This window comes from Ictalurus furcatus, chromosome 24 (genome assembly GCF_023375685.1).
Source record: "Ictalurus furcatus strain D&B chromosome 24, Billie_1.0, whole genome shotgun sequence".
NCBI lineage: Eukaryota > Metazoa > Chordata > Actinopteri > Siluriformes > Ictaluridae > Ictalurus > Ictalurus furcatus.
In genome coordinates, this window is record NC_071278.1 from 7,154,996 (window position 1) to 7,181,552 (window position 26,557).

General features: G+C 41.0%; 1 protein-coding gene across 1 annotated transcript; it reads right to left on the minus strand.

Moving 5' to 3' along the window:
* Nucleotides 1–220: 220 nt before the first annotated feature.
* On the minus strand, nucleotides 221–15,178 carry cdcp1b (CUB domain containing protein 1b). Its single transcript, XM_053612302.1, has 9 exons — nucleotides 14,448–15,178; nucleotides 10,801–11,016; nucleotides 9,365–9,709; nucleotides 7,131–7,496; nucleotides 4,219–4,416; nucleotides 3,026–3,406; nucleotides 2,598–2,951; nucleotides 2,395–2,482; nucleotides 221–1,375 (listed from the first exon to the last, which is right to left on the minus strand). The coding sequence occupies exons 1-9, from the start codon at nucleotides 14,497–14,499 to the stop codon at nucleotides 838–840; spliced, it is 2,538 nt and encodes an 845-aa protein (XP_053468277.1). The 5' UTR covers nucleotides 14,500–15,178; the 3' UTR covers nucleotides 221–837.
* Nucleotides 15,179–26,557: the final 11,379 nt, after the last annotated feature.

Here is a 26,557-nt window from a genome sequence, read left to right on the forward strand (position 1 = left end):
TTCTAGTTCTTTGACAGTAGGTTCTGGAAAAAAAAAAGCAGCTCATTACAGTTTCACTGGTGATCTTCCTTCACCTTTCCTGCACGGCGTACGCTGCTCGTGGAACTGTTGCTTGTAGACGTTTAATACGTAGACGCAATATCAATTAGTTCACAGTTTAATGGGGGACAAGGAATAATAGGGGGAAAAAGTGCCCTTTGACGCATCTGTTTTTAAGGATTAAAATTTATTATTTAAAAAATGTCAAAGTATACAACTTTTAAAATATTTCAGAATACGTCTACATTTTTACACCTGAATCCAGATTATTCGATATTCTTCAGATGAAGTCTTTCAGCAGAAGTAGCAGACACCAAATAAAATAAAAACGTTCACAGAGTTCTCAAGTTTCTCATTCCCGGAGCAGAATTTATGAACAAGCAAGTTAAGCTTCCTTAAGACTTTGTCAGTAGACTGGATTTGGAAGAAGAAGGAAAAAAATAGACAGACAAATAAAAACATTGAGGATTTACAGAAGCAGACGGTTCTGCTTAGTTTCTCTGTGAAACGTCTATAAAAATAGGCATAGAGAACACTGTGTGTGTGTGTGTGTGTGTGTGTGTGTGTGTGTGTGTGTGTGCGCGTGTGCGTGTGTATACACGCACACACACTTGACTGATGGCGCTGTTGGAGTTCAGTACAGGCAGGCATATGCTGCTTGCGTTTATAACCTTCACGAGCTCCTGAGCAGCTCGGGAGCCCTCTTTCATAGCTTCCCAGCAGAAATTAAATGTACTACCAGATCCTAGAGCAGAACTTCCAACCTTTGAGTCACATGGTTCATTTTTCCACTGTGCACTACATGGCCTCCTCATATTCTGGCTCAAGCTCAGACTCGGAGAAAGACTCGGCCTCAGGCTCTGGCAAAAGCGCTGGTTCTGCAGCAGAGAGGCGGATTGGAGTTGGGTCGCCCGGGGTTTTGAATGTATACAGTACATTATCCACCATCCTGGGGTCCTCATAGTCCATTGAGTTTGAAGGACCCAGTGGAGTCCGAGGCCTGGGAGGGATAAAGGTTGCGGATGGAGCCAGGAAGGGATGATACTTATCCTTGTCAGGTCCTCGCTCCACATTCTGTTCGTATCCAGTATCCAGTATCTTGTCCATGGGGCCGGCGAACGCGTGATAACTATCCACTTGGTGGCCATTGAAATGGCCAGGACCACTCCCGTCCTGCTCCAGAAGATGGCCATACACCATGGTATCATCAATGCAGGTGTACACGTGGGACTCGTTGTTGGCTCGTGATTTTGGGAAACTCGCATCACCAGGAAGAAAAGCGTTCCCTTTGGGAATGTAAATGGAGGACCTGCTGTTCATTTGCCGCTTCTTTTTTCTGTTAGTGAGACAGAAGTCAGATATTATTCAGGTTTGACTCTGTACAAACACAGCTCAAGTGACATAGGCGCACTAAGATGTGGCATAACCAATTTGGTACAGAGAACATAACATTTTAGTCCATACCCCTTAACACACAATCGTTTATTCGGACTTTTCTTCGTAAATCGTTCGTAGGAGGATTTAAGCAAGAATTTGGTATTCATGAAAATCTCGTGTGTAGAAGACTCGATAATGTAAACCTCAACTGATCGGCTTCAAATCATAAATCAAGATGAGTTACTGTACTTTTATATACAAGTTACACAGTCACATTTGGATGGATTTCAATCAAACACACACAGATGTATTTTGTGATGCGTGCCAACATCGACTTCCTTACGCTACCCACGCTTCTGCTTTTCCTACACGGCATCGAGGAAAGCACACCGGTGTGAGAGAGATTAATGGCTGTGGGTCACTGGGAAATAGTTTTTTTTTGCTGTTTACTTGTCATTTCAGCAGTGTGCAATGTGCCTTTTATATAGAGTTTTGTGAGTTTTCACCAAACGCAAATGAGCCGTGCCATGCACACACCCGGTAATCTACGGGTGTTTGGCATTCAACAACATACGAGTACGAAGAAAATTGGCCAATTTTTCAGCCAAAATTTACAAAAAGATTGATAAATGAAGCCCAGTGTTGGTAAATCTGCACTTATATAGCATTTTTTTTTTTAACTTTAGTGGTTCCAAAGCGCTTTACACTGTGTCTCATTCACACACACACACTCACTCACACACCAATGGTAGCAGAGCTGCCACACAAGTCGGTAGTTTGCCATCGGGAGCAATTTGGGGTTCAGGGTCTTGCTCAACGACATTCGGCCAGGAATTGAACCACCAACCATACGATTAGCGGACAACCCACTCTATCACCTGATCCACAGCCGCCCACAAATGTTGCTTTATATCAATATTGTAGAAATGTACACCAGTAAGAATACACAAAAAAAATGTATAGGACAGAATGAATTACCTTACTACCACACAAACTACAATAAGAACGATGATCAAGACTGCCAACAGTGTGCCAACCACACCCAAAACGATGCCCAACAGTTTGCCTACAAGATAAATAAACAGTGTTAATGCCAGTGTTAATACCCACCAGCTGTTCACAAATTAGAGATTCACATAAGATAGGAACATTTTAATTATAAAGAAAAAACAACAACTTACTGGGCTTCTTCTGCAAGGAGATTTTGCTGAGAATGGCAAATTTGCCTTCATCAGGTGTGCAGTTGGACATGTTGAGGTAGAAACTCCTCATAATGTTGTGTTCAAGAACCAATGGCTTGTCCTCCCTGAAGCCCAGCTGCACATTCGAGTCCAGCTCCTGAATGCTAACTTCAGCGTGATTCACACTGCAGCGTGGCAAGCTGATGTTGATGAAGCACAACTGAGCACTGTACTCCTCTGGAACATTTACGATCCATGACAAGGTGGAGTCCGGTTTCATCGCCCCAGGCCAGTTGGGCGTCACGAGGAGTGCAGGGGTTGAGATTAGTGGAGAGACTGTGTAGATCAAGGTCTCTGAGCGAAAAGAGCGAGGCGTTATAATGACAGTTAATAAGATCGTACCAAGCGATCAGTGAGCTCAAGCCTACCTGTGATCTCTGAACTAAAGGACACGTTGAGGACAGGTGCCTTCTCTTGTCTTAGGTCCTTATTCCCATCTGCAGTGGCAGTAACTGTGACGTTGGAGGAGATCTGAACTCTCTGAATGATGCCTTGGCTAGCAGAGCAGAAACGGCCAATGATGATGCCATTGTCTGCAGAGACCAGTGTAGACAGCAGGCCCTCACACTCCTGCACTCCGGGTACTGACTGATACAGGCTGCCCTGAGGTGATCTCAGCTCCACAGTGCCTTGCTCAGGAACATTCAAGACCCACATGACCTGGCTAAGGGAGGGGGGCAGGCAGGAGCTTAAAATCGGGATGGTGAGGAGAGTCCCAGCTACTGGACACAAGGACAAACTCTGGCACGCTGAAAGAGGATGAAAGGTAAAAATGTCAACGTGAGGCAAGATCAAAACCCTAAAATCATATTAATAACATCTTTTGAATGACATTAATACCAATCAACTAGCTTTCACAAAATGTTCATTCAAGTTAAAGTGTGTTGAAATACAGGGTTTTAGCTTGATGGTACTCTTAGTCCCTGACCTAGTGAACTAGCATGAGGATGTGTTTTTAAAAAGAGACTCCGAAGCTCTTCTAGAAGACGCTGCGGATAAGGGCATCTTCTAAACGTTGTCAATCAATAATACATTTAAACTCGACAGTATACATTATTCCAGTTAGAAGAGTCCAGTAATCCATGCAAATTATATGATTTGAAGTCAATAAGGCGAGGTTTACGTTAGTTAGTCTTGTTATGCGTACATTCTCACACACACACACACACACTCAGGAGCATGAGCAGGATATGTTCTAAAATGACAGGATTTTCATGAATGAACACAAATTGCTTGTGTAAACACTCGTACAAACAATTTACAAGTAAAATGTTAAAGCAGCTTTTTTACGATATAAGTTTTTATACAAGATGAGCTATCTATCCATCGTTTAAATAAATAAAAACTTTTTTTCTAATTTGGAAGATTAAGTAAACATATTTTTTATTAATATTTAGTAAAATATTGTTTATTAATATTACAAATATAGCAGGTTAAAATGAGAAAATAAACTAGGAGTGTGATACCTTTAAACAGATCCCATTTTCTGGCTTAACTACGGACTGTAAACACGCACTTTCACTCACTGATGAAACCAAATAAGAGGATATTAAATGGTTACCAATGGTCTTCGTGGCTGTGAGAATAAGATCGTCCTTGGGGCAGTCCAAGAACGACAGATTGACTTTGGAGCCTGCTGGAACTACGATCTTCTCCTGCACCACTGTATCCATACGCATCTCACAGAACGTGTCCAGATTCTTCTTCTCTATTTGAAGACTTAGCCCTTCATCACTCCGAAGATCTACTGTGCAGAGATCTGAACAGGACAAAATCACACCAACTTGCAATAACCACATGCCCCATGCACAGGTAAAACATTACATTTAACCTCTAATTCACATATTACATGAGCAACACAAACACACACACACACACACACACACACACACACCAACAATATTCAACAACCCCAATTCCCAAAAAGTTGGGACACTGTAAAATGTAAATAAAAACAGAATGCTGCTATTTGCAAATCTCATAAACACGCATGTTATTCACAATAGATCATAGAAAACATATCAAATGGTTAAACTGAGGAAATGTGCCATTTTAAGGAAAAAATAAGGTCATTTTGAATTTCATGGCCACAACAAAAAAAATGTTGGGACAGAGGCAACAACAGGCTGGAAAAGTAAGTGTTGTTGAAAAGAAACAGCTGGAGGAACATTTTGCAACTAATTAGGTTCATTGGCAGCAGGTCAGTAAGAAGATTGGGTATAAAAAGAGCATCTTAGTGAGGCAGAGTCTCTCAGAAATAAAGTTGGGATGGAATCTGGTTGGAAGCAATACAGTATGTTGCTCTAAAACCTGTAAATATCTTTCAGCATTGATGGTGCCTTTCCAGATGTGTAAGCTGCCCATTCCATAGGCACTAATGCGCCCCCACATCATCAGAGATGCAGACTTTTGAACTGAGTGCTGATAAAAAGCCAGACAGTCCCTCTTCTCTTTAGTCCTCTTTAGTTTAGATGACACAGCATCCATGGTTTCCAAAAACGAATTTCAAATTTGGATCCGTCTGACCACAGAACAGTTTTCCACTTTGCCTCGGTCCATTTTAAATGAGCTTTGTCCCCGAGAAGATGGCGACGTTTCTGGAGCATGTTCACATACGGCTTCTTCTTTGCATGATAGAGGTTTAACCAGCATTTGTGGATGGCACAGAGAACTGTGTTCATAGATAATGAGTTCTGGAGGTGTTTCTGGCTAAATGTCATCCACCTGCGCATGGCTTTGAAATTGAGATTGACTGCCTACTGGAATTAAATACAGTTAACAGCCCTCATACAGTCATTCAGGCTTTTAGGAAATACAGGGACTCAAATACACATAAAGTTCCAGAAGGACTGAGGCAATTGATGGCTACTGTGAACACCACACTGATTTCAAGTGGAGCACGAGCAGGGTTTCTCTAAAAATAAAGGTTTGTAGCTCGCAGCGTGAATCCCTTCACATTCCCCACCATCTCGTCTCTGATGTTTTGAACATCGTGGGTCCACTGCTTACAAAGTTCAATCTCAAGCCATTTGTGCGCTCATGGATACGTAAGAGACACAGGGAAGAGGAGGAAGACACCGACATGACAGCTTTGTGGAATATTTAGTCTTCGGTAAGACGATTTTTTCCTGATTATGTTGTGCAGGTAATGTTTATCGTGCGTACACTTACTGTATGAAACGTAGCTTTGTTTTCAAAGTGCTTTGGGCAAATGTGTTTTGTAGTGAACCGAGGTGACGGCACATGAACTGATGAACTGCAATCCATACATGTTTCCCTTTGTACTGAGAATACTCACTGCTATTAAGTTTGTTACGCTATAACGTCGCTGTACCAGTGTGATCAATTACACAGGCCTACCTATCAGCACTGAATATCGTTGGCTACTGGAAGCACTTTCACATGTCTGTAAGTTTGAGGACCGTGATCTTTCTCGTGCCTCCTGACCTGCCAGATCGCTACCCTCTTAGTGTTCTGGAACGTGCAGATTTACATAGTAAGCACTGGTCGAGACCGTCGGACACTTTGAATTCGCACGTGTGGTGACGTTGCGTCGGGAGCCGACCAGCAAAATACTAAAGAAGTTTGTATTCAAAGTCAAACAGCAAACACACTAGAGCATTTTTTTAATGTTTAAAAAAAAGTACCTCAACTGTTTGTATATCTTCTAAATAATTCCACTGATGTTTACATTACTGCTCTCACATAATACTTAATTTTAGTTTTCTAACCATAAATACTCATTTATTGGAACAATAAGCATAGAATTTTATGAAGAAATGAACTATTCTTTCTGCTTAGTAGTTTGTCTCCTTCACTTCCACTAGCAGTTGATTTGTGTATATAGTACATGTTTAAGGTATTGCACTACAACACATAATATGACTATATTTATAGTCTATATTGGTTCAATAGGAGGGTGAAATCCTGTCCATACCCAGCTAGGAAAAAACAACGGCACTGATGCTCATTTACTGAACTGGTGTGCAAGTGTTCATCTGTAATTAATTTTTTGGCAATGTAATGTTGTTTTGTTGCCCCCGTCCCAACTTTTTTGAGACGTGTTGGGCCATTAAATTCAAAATGACCTTTTTTTCCCCTTAAAATGGTACATTTACTCAGTTTGATGATATGTAATATGCTTTCTGTGTTCTATTGTGAAGAACATATGGGTTTATGAGATTTGCAAATCATTGCATTCTATTTTTATTTACATTTTACACAGCATCCCAACTTTTTTGGAATTTGGGTTGTATAATAATACAACCCAATTAGGTTGTATAATAATACCCAATAATTTGGGTAATATATATATTAATTACACATACATACATACATATACACACACACACACACACACACCCCTCAAATATCATGCCTGTTAAATATGATGCCACTAGGGCACATTCATTCTGACCAATTCAATCCATTTTCACAAGTAATTTTGTATTCACATATGAAAAATGTTCCTACCTGGAACTCCACTCCTAGACACAGAGACCCTAAAGTTGAGCAAGAGCCCAGGAACACTGGGAGCCCCAACACTCTTGACATTACAATTTGTCAGAAACAAGCTGAAGTTTCCCTGATAATTAGCAGGTTGCTCTTCCGTCAGTGTTTTTTCAACTGGAGCTGTGTCGGCCAGCTGGTACTTTATTTTAACTGCGTTGCTTTGGCATTCTGGTTCGTTGTATTTCAGGAAACGGACTGTGAAGTTATGCTTGGGTGGTAAAACAAAGTTCCACATCATTGTATAGTCAGTAGGGATGCCATTGGCACTGAAGAAGTCTGTGTCTGATTGGCCACGAGGTAGGACGGCATCTACAGTTAACAGTGAACCTACAGAAAAGAGATGATCATATTGAACATTTGGATACAATGTTGATTCATTTTTATTCATTAAATCATCATCATCATCATCATCATCATCTGCTGTCCATGTTGACAACCCAATGGTTTGTGAGATTTCTTAATTAGGCAAACGTGTATTTATACACGTGTATACGTGTATAAATACATATTACAAATCAAGTAAACCTAACCATACAGGTACAGTGCTGTGGAAAAGTATTTGCCCCATCCTGATTTCTTCTGTTTTTGTGTATCTCTCATACTAAATAGTTTCAGAAATTAAAACAAAATCTAATATAAAACAAAGGCAATCTGAGTAAACACACAATACAGTTTTTAAATGATAATGTTATTCATTGATGGGCAAAAAAAAGTTATCCAATACCCACTGGGCCTGTGTGAATATGTATTTGTTTATTAGTTACTAATTCCCCAAATTTATGAAACTGCATTCATAATGGGGTTCAGCTGAACTAGACGCAACCAGGCCTGATTACTGCAAACCCTGTTCAATCAAATCAACACATAAATAGAACTTTTACAACAGTATGAGGTTGGTTAAAAGGTCTTACCCAGTAACACACTATGCCAAAGCTGAAAGAAATTCCAGAAATGATGAAGAAGAAGGTGATTGAAATACATCAGTCTAGGAAGGCTTACAAAGCTATTTCAAAGGCTCTGGGACTCTAAAGAACTACAGTGAGAGCCGTTATCTCCAAATGGAAATACTCGGTACAGTAGTGACCCTTACCAGAACCTTCCCTTCCACAATTTCTCCAAGAGCACAGCAACGAATCATCCAGGAAGTCACAAAAGAACCAAGGACAACATCAAAGGAATTACAGGCCTCTCTTGCATCAATAAAGGTCACTGTTCATGACTCCACTATCAGAAAGACACTGGGCAAAAATGGCATCCATGGAAGAGCTGTGAGGTGAAAACCACTGCTAACCCAGAAGAACATTAAGGCTCGTCTGAATTTTGCCAAAACACACCCTGATGTGTGTTTAGAGGTTTACCTCCTCAAACCTTTTGGGAGAATGTTCTATGGACTGAGGAGTCGAAAGTGGAACTGTTTGGAAGACAGGTGTCCCGTTACATCTGGTGTAAACCAAACACAGAATTCCACAAAAACATCATCATACCTACGGTCAAACATGGTGGAGGAAGTGTGATGGTGTGGGGATGCTTTACTGCTTCAGGGCCTGGGCAACCTGCAGTAATTGAGGGAAACATGAATTCTGCTCTCTACCAGAAAATCCTAAAGGAGAATGTCCGGTCTTCAGTCTGTAAGATGAAACTCAAGCGCAACTGGATTACACAGCAAGACGTAGGAGTAAGACCTAGTCCTAGAAGTAAGTGAAAGACTGATCTCCAGTTATCGGAAGAGTTTGGATGCAGTTATTGCTGCTAAAGGTGGCACAACCAGATTTGAAGTTTAACGGGCAATTAGTTTTTCACATGGGTGATAGGTGTTGGATAACTTTTTTTGCTTCAATAAAAATATAAATAAATAAAAACTGTATTGTGTGTTTACTCAGGTTGCCTCTGGTTTATGTTGTATTTTGTTTGAAGATCTAAAACTATTTATTATGAGAGATACACAAAAACAGAAGTCAGGGTGGGGGCAAATACTTCTTCACACCACCGTACATATCTTATGCAGAGTAAATGAATAAATAAATAAACTACCATTGACCATAACTCAATATTCATAACTCAATATTCAGACTAAAACGTTATCCATTATCAACTCACATGCAGCGTTCCCGGGATAGACTTTGGATCCACTGCGACCCTGACCAGGATAAAGTGGTTACTAAGTGCGAGTGAATGAGTGGACTGTTGTTCCTTACCAACAGCCTCAGTGTACTTGAAGGAATATGAGCTCAGGGTTGTTTCTCCGGGAACCTCCAGAGTTATGCGCCCTCTCCAAGGAACCTGGATGCGAGAGATTGTACCATTTTGACAGAACGCGCCAAGGTTTACAGGTCCTGCCCGTACATACATCAAGAGTGAGTAAGTGTGTTTGTCAGGACATTGTTCTAATGACTGGATCTGTCTCATTCCTGGAGCTGGAAACTCTAGCTGATATGACTTGGTGATTGCCGAGACTCTCAATTCCCATGTAAAGATTCTGTTGAAATCTTGGAAGAAGGGCCAGTCTGCTTGTATGGGATCATTGCACTTCTTTGAACAATCTACGAGGAACAAAATATACTCAGTGTAAGCTGATGAAGAAATGTGTCAAATATGTGAAACTGCGGCTTTTGATAAATGAGGTAAACAATAAAATCGGCATTTATTACACATGCATACGCACAGCTGTACACGATGGAGGTTAAACCCTACACATACTAAATTGCTCTGCCCATGCACAGCCACACTCATTATGCATAAAGAACAACTCTCCTTTAACTTTACCTTTAGCCGCTCCTTACTTACAGACAGCATGGAGCATGTCAAAAGGTCTAAGTTGATGAACTTAATTGACAGTGAAGTAGAGATACTGTTGCAGGACGTAGACTAAAACAAAAATGGTTTATTTGGCACTTTTACGAGTGGTCTTATAAATTTTAAATAAATACGATTGCACACATGTAGCCATAAACAATCTCATGTCCCAATTTCTTTTCCGCTGCCGGAAAAGACAATAATGTTCTTTACGTTTCATCTGTGTCATCTGTCTGCACCCTGTTCTGACCGAAATCAGTCTTTCAATTAGCAGATATGAATATCAGAATGAAAAAGAAAAGAATACCTGCTCCTCAAATCTATTTACCTGCAATTACATTTTTCTACCACTAGGGACTCCCGCATATGCATGTGCACAAGAAAAACTTGTTGAATCACATTCTCTGCACAGAAACGCCTTATGCACAAAACTATGCATGTAGTAAGAGATCAATGAGACCCCGGGTTTTTAGACATGAGATAGCAAAGTGGGGAACACTACCTATTTATGTAGTGCAGTGAATGGCCACATTCTCAAAATATTTACGTGGCTACAATGATAAACAAATCAGCATGAAACAGATATAGATCGTTAAATTAGCATGACCTGACCATGCATATACAAGAACCCGTAGCAAAGGAAAAGTGTAAACTGATTACGAGGAGCTCTCAACCCACTTACCGTAAATATCAGTACGCCTGACAGAATAAATACTGATTTCGGTGCACAGTATAGGTCCATAACGTACAGCCGTTGCGTACGCACATGCAATAATGAAAGAAACAGAATGAAACAGGAAACAACTACCAACTAGCAAGCTCTTTTGTCGCCTCTTACCAAAGTTTCTAGAAATATTAATAGTGAAGATGTCCTGAGGTCTGCTGCAGGTGAAGTTCACCTGAGTGGTTTGAGCCTCATTGATGGTGATGGTTTGTGTATTACAATCCTCGGAGGAGCCTTCACCCACACACACTGAACAGTTGGGGCCCTCTTTCAATCTGCTTATGATCACCTTGGTGTAACGTCCTGTGATCACACTTACTGCATTTCCCTCTGGAACAACAAAAAGGGGTGCATTTTCAGCTGAAATGCTCCATTAGATTATCTTAAAAGTACCCCATCTGGAGTTGAAAACCACTGCTGATTAGGTGATCGTTGTATAATTTGTATATTAACATGATTCACCTATTCCCTAGTGATCAAGTGATAAAGTGATACACAGATGCTAGATGGTTAATATATAATTCATCAAATGTGCTTCTGGAAAATGGTTTTATCTGGAATTAGTCTGAACTTTGATGAAAAAGAAAGAACTTTCCTTATTACCAGAAGAATTAGCTTGCGCTATTGCTGGTATTCCATGTCTCTAGAGTAATAGGTTTCCTCACAAGTCTAGGCTTGAGAGATATTGATTGCATAAATATTGCATAAGTGATGGTGCACATATTTAGACCTTCAGTATAATGCAAGAAATTCTGAACAAACTTCGAAAGGGTAACATAGATTCTCTCTCTCTCTCTCGCTCTCTCTCTCTCTCTCTCTCTCTCACACACACACACACACACACACACACACACACACACACACACACACACACACGTATACTTCTGGGCCATGAAACTGCTTATCAGTCAATTGTCCGATTACTTTTGAGCTTCTGAAAATGGATGGACTCTCCAAAAATGGCTGTAAATAAAGTAATGACAGAGTAAATATTATATACAGACACTATATATTACATACATTACATATCTGTGAGTAAAAGTATGTGAACCTCTAGAATTATCAGTTCATTTGAAGGTGAAATTAGAGTCAGGTGTCAATCAATGGGATGACGATCAGGTGTGAGTTAGTGAGTGTCCTGTTTTATTTAAAGAACAGGGATCTATCAGAGTCTGGTCTTCACAACACGTGTTTGTGGAAGTGTATCATGGCATGAACAAAGGAGATTTCTGAGGACTTCAGAAAATGAGTTGTTGAAGCTCATCAGGCTGGAAAAGGTTACAAAACCATCTCTAAAGAGTTTGGACTCCACCAATCCACAGTCAGACAGACTGTGTACAAATGGAGAAAATTCAACACCATTGTTCCCGTCCCCAGGAGTGGAGACCAACAAAGATCACTCCAAGAGCAAGAGCTCACAAAGGAACCCAGCATAACTTCTAACATGAGGCCTCCCTCATGTTTTAAACCATAACACTTCCACCACGTGCTTCACAGTTGGTATGAGGTGCTTCCCCTGAAAAGCTCTTTTTGGTCTGCACCAAACATGTCTGCTGTTACTGTGACCAAACATCTCTATCTTTGATTCATCTGTCCAGAGCACATTATTCCACAAGGCCTGGTCTTTGCCTATATGCTCATTGGCAAACTGTAGTCTTGCAAAGGCTTTTTCTTGGAACGCCTCCCATACAGGTCAAATTTACAATCTCTTTCTGATTGTAGAAGCATGCACTTTGACACCAACAGCTGCAAGATCCTTCTAGCGGCTCCTGTAGTGGAAGTTTTGGGGATCTTGGAGACTTCTTGGGCTGATTTTAATGGGATGACCAGTCCTGAACAAATTGGCAGTTATTTGAAATCTGCACCATTTGTAGATGATTTTCCTTACAGTGGAATGATGTATTTCAAATCATTTGGAGATATTTTTAAATCCCTTGCCAGACTCATAGGCATCCATGACCTTTTTATCTGAAGGCCTTACAGATCTCTTTAGATCTTGGCATGATGACACCACACACCTCAATAACAAAGGGAACACCAGACACTGGATATGAGAGTGGTATAAATAAGACTGGTTCCACCTGCACTCCAAAGCAGGTTCTAATCACTGGCACTCAATCTTGACTAAAATTTTATGGATTTGAAGCTGTGTTAAATGTAGGGGTGTACTTACTTTTACCCTGTGACTTATCTGTTTTGTTTGTTGTTCATTTAAATTGTGAAAATTACTACAAAATGTCAATTTTATGTGTCATTTGATAGAGTGTATCAACTTTATTAATAGGCACTGTTTCAAACAGGATCAAATGTTTGCTTGTCTAAATACATTAAAACATTTTTTACATGAGGTGTACTTATTTTTTCACGACTGTATACATACACACAAACATTTTTTTTCACTGACTGAAACTCGATATAGACATAAATATACTGAATCCCAAATCAAGAATAAACATAGAATTGACTAGAACAGATAGAACGTGTTTATTTTTTATTTATTTTATTAATCATCCTAGGTCAGCAAGTCTCTAAGCCAATATGTCAATCTTTTCCCAATCATGAGAACGCACGGCAAACATACCAGATCCTGATACTGCCGTACTTTAGTACGAGACATGTTTACAGAGGCACAAGCCATTCCGAACAATTCAACAGCGTGACATTTAATAGTACAACTCTTTGTTGTTCCCGCACCGCTGCGATTACGGGTATTCCGGTTTGACGACTTCCTGATGTAAAACTAATCCCACGCGTATGAATCCCATACGCAGCATCAGAACACATTCGAACACATTTATTTATAAATACATACACACAAAAACACATTTATTTCATTAATTCTGTATGTAGTTAGTACATCGTACCTACAGTACACTACTGGCCATTTTCTCATGTAGCCCTACCACACAGGTGCAGTTACTGTACTCACTGTAACCCACTTGTTACTGAAGTCATGGACAGTGTATAATGGGAAGGGATAGCAACGCTTGTCTTTTTAAGCAGTGTGTATTCCCTTAGTGAACATTTTATTATATATTACACCTGCCTTATAATGCAGCTTGTGGCTGTACACTTAGAGACTATTACACACTATTGTTTTCCCATACGTACTGAGCGTTACATTCTCCCCCGAGCCCTTCAATGGTCAGTTTCTGATCACAAGGCTCCTGCTGGCTGGATGTTTGTACTTGCGTGACTTCTCACCCCAGCAGTGGTTATAAATCCCAGCATCATTACCGTGTGTGACCCACTCACACCACTGCACCACCACTGCCGTCAGCACAGTGATCCGTCAGGATCATTATCCTACTCAATGCACAATGCATGACTGTCTGAACGTGTTGCACATAGTGCGTCTACACTGTGTAGCTGGTTGCAGTAAGAGATATAATATCGATCGTTTTTGACCATTGGATGTTCATTTCTCTCTGCAAGCCCCATCATTAAATCTCTACGATCTAAGGGAATCGACCTGAAGATCCACGGGTGTGGGGAAAAGAATTGAAACGAATGCAAAATGAGAAATAAAACCGATAATGATTACAGCAGGATCTTTTGGCTCAAGAAACACTTAATTAAAACAACGTGTGGAGAATAAGAAGGTGTCCTGTGTGCTGCTATTACCTCTCCATCATGTTTTAATCCCTCTACAGCCTATTAAAACTGGCACTTTTCAAGGTTACTAGTTAAAACCCCATCACACCTGAAAGCCCATGACCTGGACCTGGACTGAGAGTTAGTTGGAGCTGTTAGATTCTCACCTGAACTCTCTGCAGTCAGAGCCAGGAGCAGTCCAAACAGCAGCCAACTCATTTTGTTTTTAATCCACCATCCGAGAGAGAGAGAGAGAGAGAGAGAGAGAGAGAGAATAAAAAGGAGGACAATATTCCACTTGTCTTCAAGACTTCTCGGCTCTCCTTAACATGTCGGTTAAAAGCACGTTATTGTAATGGGTTATTCGGTAGCCCTTGGAGCTGAGCTGCGGCTCCACTTCCGGGTTGACACACCTGGCTGGGCGTGTACCTGCTACCTGCCCGAACTTGACGTGGACGGGCGAGTTGAAGCGCAAAACCTGAGAACGTGACAACCAACTCCCATCTTAACCCACTGACGGAAAAGTCGTGTTAGAAATAACGTCCGACTCTTTTAATTTGCTCACCGAAGAGGCTATTTTATTTATTTAATGTGCTTTTCACGCGCACACTTAAGACTGCTCAATCCCCCAGAATGCACCAGGTGATGGTTACCGGACTGCTCTGTATGCTGACATTCAGTTCCTAAACTTGGATTCTTTCACTGTCTCCACATGCCCGAACACATTCCTGTGAACGCAATAAAATAACCCCGTGGGTCTGTACAGGCCACCTAACAACAACAATAACATCCAAACTAATGTAAATCAGTTATATCCAGTTTCACACGATCGTCTCTATTGTTGCATTCAGGTGATTTGTCATTCCCGACTAGGAAAGTCTAAAGAAAACTCGGAATTCCGCCACGAGAACTCGGATGGTCTTCTCAACCCCGAGTTCAGCAGGTGACGTCACACCAACATGGCGGCTCACAGTCTGAACATTAAACACTGTAGCACATCTTTATCTTTACATGGGTATTCGCTTTAGATCAATCAACACACAGACATGTTCATGTGTAAAATCTATAACACTGTCTACAGTTCACTGTTTTGAGGAGGTAAATATACATCACTCATCACGGTTAGCTGGCTAGCTTGTTGGAAACAAAAGATGAACATTGAAGCGTCCATGTTTTTTTCCACACACTGCAGCTCGAATGCATTGAAATCGAATTCCAACATAAATCTCTCTCTCTCTCTCTCTCTCTCTCTCTCTCTCTCTCACCACACACTGTTTATGTTGAGATAGGAATAGATGGGGACATAAATATTGACTACACCCATATTTTAGAGTCAGTTTGATCATACGAAATAATCGTAACAAAGAACCACAACATTTCTTCTGGGAAAATACTGTGCTGTGGTGGCAGGTGACCACACGAGGGCAGCACAGCCTCATCAGCAAACGCCTAATTAATAATCCGATTAGCTGAAATGAGGAAGTGTGCCAATTGCCACTAGTTCTCATTTCAGTTTATTGTGGGATTCACCACAACAGGAAACGTCTTCATTCATCTATCTTTGAGGTTTAACGTCTCTTACAAATTATGGTATTATGTCCTTGTTCCTTGTTAATTCTTTTTTAATAACCAACACAAATATCCAAGGCAAATTCTTACTGGATCCTCAAGGGCCATTGATATGGTTACAGTCACATATGGTATTATTATCATTATTATTATTATACACAGCTGTGTGACATTAATTAGCAGTTTATGTGGAAGTATTTTCTAATCCAAACAACTTAAAGCAACTGTGCATTTCATTTTTCTTGTTCTCTCTTACTTTCGTCTGCTTCTTTCTCTCTCTCTCTCTCTCTCTCTCTCTCTCACACACACACACACACACACACATTCACACATTCACACCCCACTCATCCCAAGGCAGCGCTGAAATAAAAACGACAAACCCAAACTATTTAAAATGCCTAAAACGTTTAAGCAGTAGACTCAGTGTTTCTGGTTGATTTGTAAACACAAAAAGTAGGGGAGAAGCACACTATGATGTGTTTAGTTTCTATTATTATTATTATTATTATTATTATTATTATTAACAGTGTGGCACATTGTGATCATGTCACTGTACAGTATGAGCTTTCAGGTTTTCCCCCCAGGGGAAGACAGAATTGTTTACATCATTTTGGACTCATGTCAGCAACAATATGACAGTATATAGTTCAATTCAATTCGATTCAGTTTTATTTGTACAGCACTTTTAACAATGGACATTGTCTCAAAGCAGCTTTACAGAAACATATAAACACAGTATAGAGATTTTAAGTGTGTGAATTTATCTCTATTGAGCGAGCCGGTGGCGAGGAAAAACTCCCTAAGATGATATGAGGAAGAAACATTGAGAGGAACCAGACTCAGAAGGGAACCCGTCCTCATCTGGGGAACAACAGATAGTGTGAAAGTAAAAGAAAGTTCATTATGGTTTTTATACAAAGTCTTTGTTGTACTAGTCCACTGTTCACTTCAGGAGACCTGAATGTAAAACTGTATGTGGTAATTGCAGTCCCAAGGCCACCGCAGCAACCGGAATCCCAGCAACCACAGCGAGAACATCCATGTGGAATTGAGGTCCAAAACCATTTCCATGGTACTTCAAGCGGTACCATCCTCAGCAATCTCCAGGCTGTAGCCTCCAGTTGATGAGAGCTCCATCCAGACGTAGGGCATCAGGATGGATCAGGCAGGTCTGGAGAGCAGAAAGGGTCAGGATCATTGGCATCTCCACAAAAACACCATTAAAATATGATCTATACTGATATATACAGCTCCTGAAGCAGCCAGTGAGTCGCCATGCTGCTATGTATTTGAAGTGTTGAAAGAAAATGGATTCATGTATGTCACAGATGGCTGTGATGGCAAAGAGCAAACTTTATTTTGCCTGAAATTTTTGTTCTTTTTTATTTTGCAGATATATCTTATGTGTGGTCACCAGGAAGGAAAGAAGTCAAGAGGAAAGACATCTGATTTTTCATTTCTGGTCAAAAGAGTAGTTTTTCCCCATATTCTCTTGAGCTAGCTATGCAGTTTATGAAATTGTATGACGTCATGAATTTGTCACCTGTCATGAGCATCTGCAGTGAATTTTATAAGTTGGCAGCTACGTCTGCCAGTGTTTAGCCTTAAAGGTTCTACGCTTCCTAATAGGGGTGTAGTTTGGATCTCTTTCTGATAATCAGGTTGTTGTAGGAATCTCCAGAGAACCGTTAAGACTTCCCTGCCAAGAGGGATGACCTAAACACTTTTTATGGTTGCAGATGTAACCTTTGTCCTTGTAGTAACATATCCACATCTGGGTTTTTGATGAATAAACAATTACATTACAACAATACATTAACAATACAAAAAAACAATACATTACATATAATGTAGTTTCCAAACATAACATTACAAGCCTTTAACAGCTCTTTGTTTGTTCTGTGGCTGAATCCTTAAAGGCTCTATAGAAACCTACACATGCAGTGATTCACTATCATAACGTGTTCCAAGTAAAGCTTAGGAAGTGAAGAATCATTGAGTAACCCCATGAATGACTATTTCTGAAAGTGCTCACATCCTTTCCATGTATTCTTTCCATTAATGGAACTTTCCAGTGTTGCAGAATGAACATGAGTAATCTCAAAGCAGCATTTCCGATTACATTTCCCATCTTTATTGTTATTATATAAGAAGTGGTTTCACAAAGATCTTGGTGAATGTTGCATCTGGTATCATGTAATATGAACACTATGACATGAAGAAACATTTGGTTCTGTATCTGGATTAACAACAGCAACAACAATAACGGTAATGATCATAATCATAACTTTTACAAAATTCATGACAGAAATCAGAAATAAAAAATGAGGGGAAAAGATGCATAAAGATGAGAAATACTGCATGAATCAGAGATAAAGCATAGACTACATGAAGCAGAATGAATAGATGTGATAGAGGGACAAATAAGTGATAGGTTATATAACACAGTTTTTCTCAGCAGTATACAGTTGAGTGGAAGAAGAGTTCACTTTTGTGGGTGAAAAAAATATCCCTCTGTTTTACAATTTATACACATGTTTAATTATATCAGTGCAGGTATTCAATATTTTATTAAAAGTAGCAAACAAAACAGAGATGAATCCAAAGGCAGAGTGAAGATTCAGGCAAAGGTCAGGCGATGAACAAATGAGAAAACCAGAAAGACTCAACGAATAAATGACTTGGCATCAACTGTAACAAAAGACACAGAACATATACGTCACAGTGAGGGAGGGGAGAGGCGAGAGTCCGTATATACTGCCAGAATGTAAACACGTCCAGGTGTATGTAATCAAAGGTGAACGTGAGGGAGTCTGTGGTGGGTGCCTGGGTGTTGTAGTCCTTTGGAGGCCACACTGTATTCAACAGGAACCGGAAACTGGGAACTGCATTTTCACTGTAATTGATCACAAACAAAATTAAACAAATAACAGACATGACTTCCATTCTGAATAGTGTGAAGAAAAGAACCTAGTACATTACACAAATGTGCACATACGTTTGTGCGTGTCACATCCTCCCTGACAAAATAAAATAGGCTACAGCTGCTAACTCTGGTATACACCAAAAATTACAGTATGAATATAAATGTTTAATATATTTAAACATTTGTCTTGGCTTTTCTCCCTCCTGAAGATCAAGTCAGTTTAGCATGGCTTTCTGCTGCCAGTTGATTTCTCCTTATCGCCCCCTGATGGTGGTATTGGATCAGAGCTAAGTTCATTTGGTGTTTGACTCTCCATCCACGGTCTCTCCTTCTCAGTGGTACTTGTGTATGATTTTAGACACGAGGATTCTCCTGGACCAACATAAGTATCCTCTCTCCTTTGCCCTGTCCAACTTGCAGACCTCCAGAGCTGTCCTCATCCGAATCGATCTATGTCCTTTGTCCCTTTGTTGCTCTGTCTGCTTGGTCTCTGTTTTGCAGGCTCCTTCGGATGCGGAAGTGTATCAACAGGTACATTTACCAATAATAGTAGGTTACAGTGTAGGTTTCTTGTTCCTTTTTTATTCCTGCTCTCAGGACTCGGTATGTATACAGGGTTGTCTGCTACCTGCTCTTTAACAACATAAATGGTGTTCTCCCAGTATGATCTGAGTTTTCCTGAACCTCCATGCGCAAGAAATCTGTCTATGGGTTTTACAACCACACCTTTGACTTTCAGGCCATATTGAGCTTTGCCCCATGCACTTGCTTGCCTGCTGTTCTCACTTGCTATTTGGTTGGCCTCAACCATTCTTACAGACCACTGGACAGCAAATCCCTTGTGGGTCATTCCCTTGTCCTCTTCAACTAGAGTGGCCAGGTGTCCCACTGTGTGTTGTAATGCATAGCATTTTAGTCCTTTGTCCTACATCCCACAACTTGAGATGATGTCCCACATTTTGACTGGAAATAAAGAGTTTGAACAGACCAAGGCTGGAAGTGGGGCCTGCTCCAACGCCGGTTTGTGAATGGAGGGCAGATCCGGAGAAGGTGAATGGTAAGGATTGCACACCTGTGGGGAATTCTACTAATGAACGTTCTGTGTTGCAGTGAGCTGAGGCGAGAATAAAAACAGGAGAGACAGCCGCCTCAAAAGAGAGAGAGAGAGCCAACCAGCACAGAGCCGTGTGTGCATGTGTGTGTCTATAAAATAAAACTGCTGAAATGTGAAATATAAAGAATACATCACCTTTTGAGCTGTTCCAAGGCTGTCTCCAGCTTCATCATTCCCTACCTGAATCTGGGAAAGTGTTTTTTTTTGTTGTTTTTTTTGTCATGTTTCTACCATAATATTTCAGTAAGTTATAGACTGAAATAGATGGAAAACATCAGTTGCATAGCTGATGAATCAATCGTCCCCAGCGGGTGGTGGCCAAATCTGACATTCATCCAATGGATGTGAAGAAAGTATTGAAGCCTGTCATCAAAGAGCTGTCAGCTGTCACTCAAACTGGGCTCAAATGAGGTCAAGCCACAGAAATCCTTTTTTTCCCACTTAATTTTTTATGCAGTAATGTTTCTCTTTGTCACATCGTTTGATACAAAAGACATAAATATAAATAAATATAAACGGGCCGAGTGTACATGTTTCTTATTCACTCAGGTAGACATCAAAATGCGAGGCCTTTGGGTGTTGGAAATATGTCCTACATTGTCCCACACAAACCTACCACTTGTCCCACATTTAGTCCGTTTGCATCTGGTCACCCTACCCAAACATGAATCATTATGGGATGCTCAGCTTTCGGCTTCACAAGCTGCTGACGCTTTTTCTTTGAACACATCAAAGAAAAGTGCTGCAATGCTACAGAAAAGATCATGTTGTCGAAGGTCTTGTGGAGAGCCATTCACTGCTGAACTTGGCCAAGACACAGGGCCTTGTTGTGGTCGTGGATCACAGGGTCAGTCCTGTTACAAGATTTCACTAAATAAAAGGTTGTATGGCTGTATGATTAATATGGAAAATTAACTGCATAACCATGTTCAAAGCTGTTTACCAGGCTTTCTCATAAATCCATCCAGTTACATTTATGGCAGACACCCTTATCCAGAGCAATTTACATTTACCTCATTTATACAACTGAGCAGGTGAGGGTTAACACTAGGGCCTTGCTCAAGGGCCCAGCAGTGGATTTGAACTCACAACCTCAAGTTGCTTTATGGAACTCCTGATGGTGCTGACTGACACTTGTAACTGCAATCTGGACTGAAACTCACTCTGAATCTTTTTAGCATTTCATCGTCCTCATGTGGTATTTCTTCAACAATTTGAAGTGCAGCACTAAACACAAATAGCCATTATATTTTCAACAATATCAGCTTGTTATTTTTTATCAGTACTGAATTTCTACACGATATCATCTTTAATGAGAAAAGAAGCAACCCATATACCTGTTCGTTTTCAATACAGTTCGTTTTCATTCAAAACACTAGAATCCCTAAAAATGGGCAAGAATCCCCCCCCCCCAAAAAAACCCCAAAAAAACGAGGAGCCCCTCTTCTTACTCTCCACACAAGCTGACCCCTCCCCCTCCAGTGCCATTTAAAGGTTTGTTTAGCAAATGTGTCTCATTTGCTAAACAAACACTGTGTAGGACTGTGTAAAGTGTGCGAAGTCCAAATATCAGACGATACAAAATAAAGAAGTGTGTGTGTGTGTGTGTGTGTGTGTGAGAGAGAGAGAGAGAGAGAGACAGAGAGAGAGAGAGAGAGAGAGAGAGAGTCATTCAAGTGGTTACTGAAAGGAACACATTTGATATATAAAATAAACACTCATAAAATATATTATTATAAAGAAACACAAGTGTGCTTTTATTCAAGAATAAAAATGTACACTTTGGTCTCAGTCATTTCACAACACTTGGGCTGATTGTGGATGGTGTGTGTGGCCCAGATCTTTCTAGTGATTGCAGGACACATTCAGAATCAGATTGGGATTCTGGACAGATTGGGATTTATAGTCCTGCTATGTATAAACCAAGATTCTCTCTCTCTCTCTCTCACACACACACACACAAATTTTAGCAGTCATACTGTTTTTTTGACTTTCATAGTTGTTTATGACCCAACAGTGGCAGCTTGGCAGGGCTGGGATTTGAACACACAATCTTCCAATCAGTAGCCCAACATCTTATCCAATGCCACTGCCGCTGTAATTCAGTTTTCTTGCGATTTATTCATTCACATGATTTGGGCAAGAGTTGGCTGGGTTGTTGCTCAGTTTTGGGGTTTGTGTTTACAGGCTGGTGATGATATGGTTAAGACTGGTATTCCGGTATTGAAACTTGTTCTGGCCCTGTGCGGAGCCATGTATGGGCTTTTAATTGGCTGACATTTGGGATAGTTATGGCCTATGTGTGGCCCATGTTTGTAAACCGAATATGGGCTGCCATTATTTGTGGTATGTGGGCTGAGGGAGAATTGGATGTGTGGACCGGAGCTGGGCCAGAAAAAAATGGCTATGTGGGTTGCTGCTTTGACCTTTGGTTGTGATTGCTACTGCTCTGACCTGAAAATGGTTTTTCTTCTTACAATTTAAAAACATCAAAGGTATTTACGTTTTTTCTCATTAGTCTGGGCCTTTTTCCATCACTTTTTGCAAGTTTAGATGATGATGTGAGCCAAAGTTTGTGAAGATTAAACAAACTCTGGAGGAGGAAAAATGGCACTTTCAGCATGTTATTGTAACTTTTGACCCAAAAGTCACAAAATTTGTTTCATAGCCTCAGGTGATGTTCCTGAAGGTGGCTACCAACATTCGTCAGGTTTCATGATGATATGTAGAAGCATTGCTGAGACACCTTCACATTCTGGGTTTTTTTTTTTTTTTTGCATTTGCCAGTGCATTACAGGAGAACGGTTTTGAATATCAATAGTCCTTTGATAAAATTTGTTCAGACAGGTTTCAGGCTTGGCCCTGTTGGCTTGGCCCAAATTTGGTCAGAATATTCCTTAGACCCTCTCCAACCAGTGTGCCAAATTTCACAACTTTTTACACAATGGTTCTATGGATAGACACCCTAGCCAGAAGAAGCAGAAGAAAAAGCAAAGGTTGAATAACAATAGGGTGTCTGCGCACCTTCTGTGCTTGGACCCCTAATAATAATAATAATAATAATAATAAAAACAACCATAGCTGCAAGCAGCAATTATCAGGGTTCAAGCCATTTAGGGCCCTTAAAGATGTTAAAAGATATTACTTAATACTTGGCAATCCTATAAACAGCTAAATAAAAGAAAACCAAGATAATTTTAAGAAATATTGGCCTTCATTAAGCTCGTCTAATAGCTGTTGAACATTGATATATACGTTATGTTCATCTGGTCCCAAGGATTCCACAGATATGACACTTGAGTTCGTGACAAACGGTTCAAAAGATACGGCTATTTATCTAAAAATGCTCTCTATAGCGCCACCATCTGGCGATCGGACCGAAAGTTTGAGCATCATAAAGTTTTGGCCTGATTGCCAGGTCTCTAGGCTTATGATTTGGTTAGCGTTATGACACGCTATGGTTAGCGTTATGACTAGCGTTATGACACGCTACTGTCCACCATCCCAGATGATGGAACTCCTCTTCTGGTCCTTGGTGATTTCAACATTCATCTAGACAAGCCACATGCAGCTGACTTTCTTGCTCTCCTTCCCACATTTGACCTCAAGCAGCTCACCACACCAGCAACCCACAAAGCCGGCAAACAGCTCATTCTCACACGTAATTGCACCACACATAATCTTCTCATTGCTCCTCTCCACACCTCTGACCATTTCTTTATCCAGTTCTCTATTTGTCTCCCCCCACCCCCTTCACTGTCTCCTCCGTCTATTTCTTTTCGTCGCAATCTTCGCTCCCTTTCCCCCTCACATTTCTCCTCCGTTGTCACAACCTTACTTCCCTCCGATAGCCACCTTTCCTCACTTGACTTAAACACCGCAACAGACATGCTATGTTCCACTCTGACATCTTCTCTTGACAGCATATTCCCCCTAACCTCCAGACCTGCTCGCACATCACCCTCTAGCCCTTGGCTCTCAGAAGCTCTGTGTAACAACCAAGCCAAACTAAGAGCATCTGAAAGGAAATGGCGCAAATCAAACAACCCAAATGACCTAACCAATTACCAGACACTACTCTCCTCTTTTTCCAATAGCATCTCCACTGCTAAAGCCACATCCTACCAAGAGAAGATTGGTAGTTCTCCCAACACCCGCATTCTCTTCAAAACCTTTTCCTCTCTTCTCTGTCATAGATGCATAGACCGGCTCCTCCTCCATGTAACTCCCAACTGACTTCCTTCTCTCCTCTCTCAGAGACTGATGTCTCTAAACTCCTCCTCTCTAGTCGTCCCACAACCTGTCCGCTTGATCCTATCCCTTCTCACCTTCTTCAGTCCATCTCTCCCACACTATTACCTGCACTCACACACATCTTTATCACATCCCTCTCTACTGGCACATACCCTACCTCATTTAAGCAGGCCCGGGTTACCCCACTGCTTAAAAAACCATCACTTAACCCTGCTGTAGTTGACAACTACAGACCTGTTTCCCTTCTCCCTTTTCTTTCCAAAACTCTTGAAAGGGCCGTTTTTAATCAACTCTCCAATTTTCTCACACAGAACAACCTCCTGGACACCAAGCAGTCTGGCTTCAAGAGCAACCACTCCACGGAGACTGCTCTGCTTTCCGTCACTGAAGCCTTACGACTAACAAGAGCAACCTCTAGATCATCTGTCCTCATCCTACTTGACCTCTCTGCTGCTTTTGACACTGTGAACCATCAGATCCTCCTGTCAACTCTCTCCAGCCTGGGCATCACTGGAACGGTTCTGCGCTGGGTGGAATCCTATCTCTCTGACAGATCCTTCAAGGTAACATGGAAGGGGGGTATTTCTGAAACTCAGCAACTCACAACTGGCGTTCCACCTGGGTCAGTTCTGGGTCCACTCCTCTTTTCTATCTACACTACGTCTCTAGGGCAGGTGATTGAGTCTCATGGCTTCTCACATCATTGCTATGCTGATGACACCCAGCTCTATTTGTCTTTCCAGCCTGACGATCCATCCGTCTCTGCACGCATCTCTGCTTGCCTGTCGGACATCTCGGTCTGGATGAAGGAAAACCATCTTAAGCTTAACCTGGCAAAATCTGAGCTTCTCGTCATCCCAACCTGTCCCTCAATCAACCACAAATTTTGTGCTCTCTTTCTTGTAGGTGGGTGAGTCGGGCAGGGACAGGGGCGTTGGGGCGAGGAACAGCCCAGTATAAACTTCACTGACATCTTATCCTCCTGTTTTCTTATTCTGGACTGATGATTTTCTCTCTCACTTTCTGTTCCTGGAGTTTGACTCCAATCTTTCTTTTGCACTTTTCTACCCCTAACTCTTCCTCCACATCTAGATCACTGACTCGACACATCTGTGCATCTTAGTTTTAGTCACAGCCTCTCAGCGGTCCCGACAAGTTTCGGCACAGGAAAACGTTGTGATTTCAACCAGACAGTTCGGCGGAGTGTGTTGTAGAATCAACCTTGTTTCGACGCTGAATAGATATTTTATTTCAGACCTGATAACGCTGTGGTGAACAGAGCACACAGACTACGTTTACATGGACAGCAGTAATCTAATTATTGACCTTATTCTGAATAAGACAATTGTGATTAAGGTATTTATATGAGTCATGTTTAGAATACTCATTTCATGTTCAGGTTTTACATGTTATAGAACACAGACCGATTAACAGCACACGTCATTACGTCACCGCGCCACGCCGTCCGACGTCCCTCCAGAATTTCACATATCTACATACAGTTGGTCTTCGTTATGGTACCGTATACAGTTTTGGGTGTTTTTATTTTTAATTTTACAGATGTTTCAAGTGCAGTTAATTATTTGTCGTGTTATACGTGCTAATAGACGACTGCTTGAAGCCGTGGGCTGCGTCCCAAACCGCACATTTACAGAAATACGTGAATTTCGCCTACTATATAGTAGGTAAGTACGCGGTTTCGGACGCAGCCATGCTCTCTTGTTTGCCTTCAATGGTTGAGCACTGCCGTGTGTGTACATGTCCTGTCGCACAATGCGGTGAAAACTCCCACATGATGTTAATAGTCTGATTAAGGTGTGTACATGTCTGTAACGCACGTCGATAATGCGACTAAAACAGGAATACTCCACACGTCTTAATTCCATTTGTGTTTACTTCGAGTATGACTTTAATCAGATTAAGGAAATAAAAAATTGCTCTTTACATGCTAGTTTCTTAATCAGAGTATTTTCTTAATCAGGTTAATGTCGGATTATTGTTGTCCATGTAAACGCAGTCAGTAGTGAATGCTGACTGAACACTGTAAATTAATTGATGACTGATTCTGACTATATAACTAAAACTAGAAGTGAATCGACGCCTCTTTGCTGTATCCTATATGAAGGAAGATTTCCAAAAAAAAGAGGACACATCCGGGGTAAATGGAACGTTTCTCAGACTGAATGCGAAAGTAGTTGAGATCCTCCGGTTAATGTGTGTCATGATCAGTGTGTGAACCCAGATCATCTGAGTAACTGACGACAGACCTGGGCGTGGTGTGTGTGTGTGTGTGTGTGTGTGTGTGTGTGTGTGTGTGTGTGTGTGTGTGTGTGTGTGTGTGTGTGTGAGAGAGAGAGAGAGAGAGACTTGGGCGGGTTTTAGTGTTATGAGCCGAGTTGCTACAGACTGTTGGA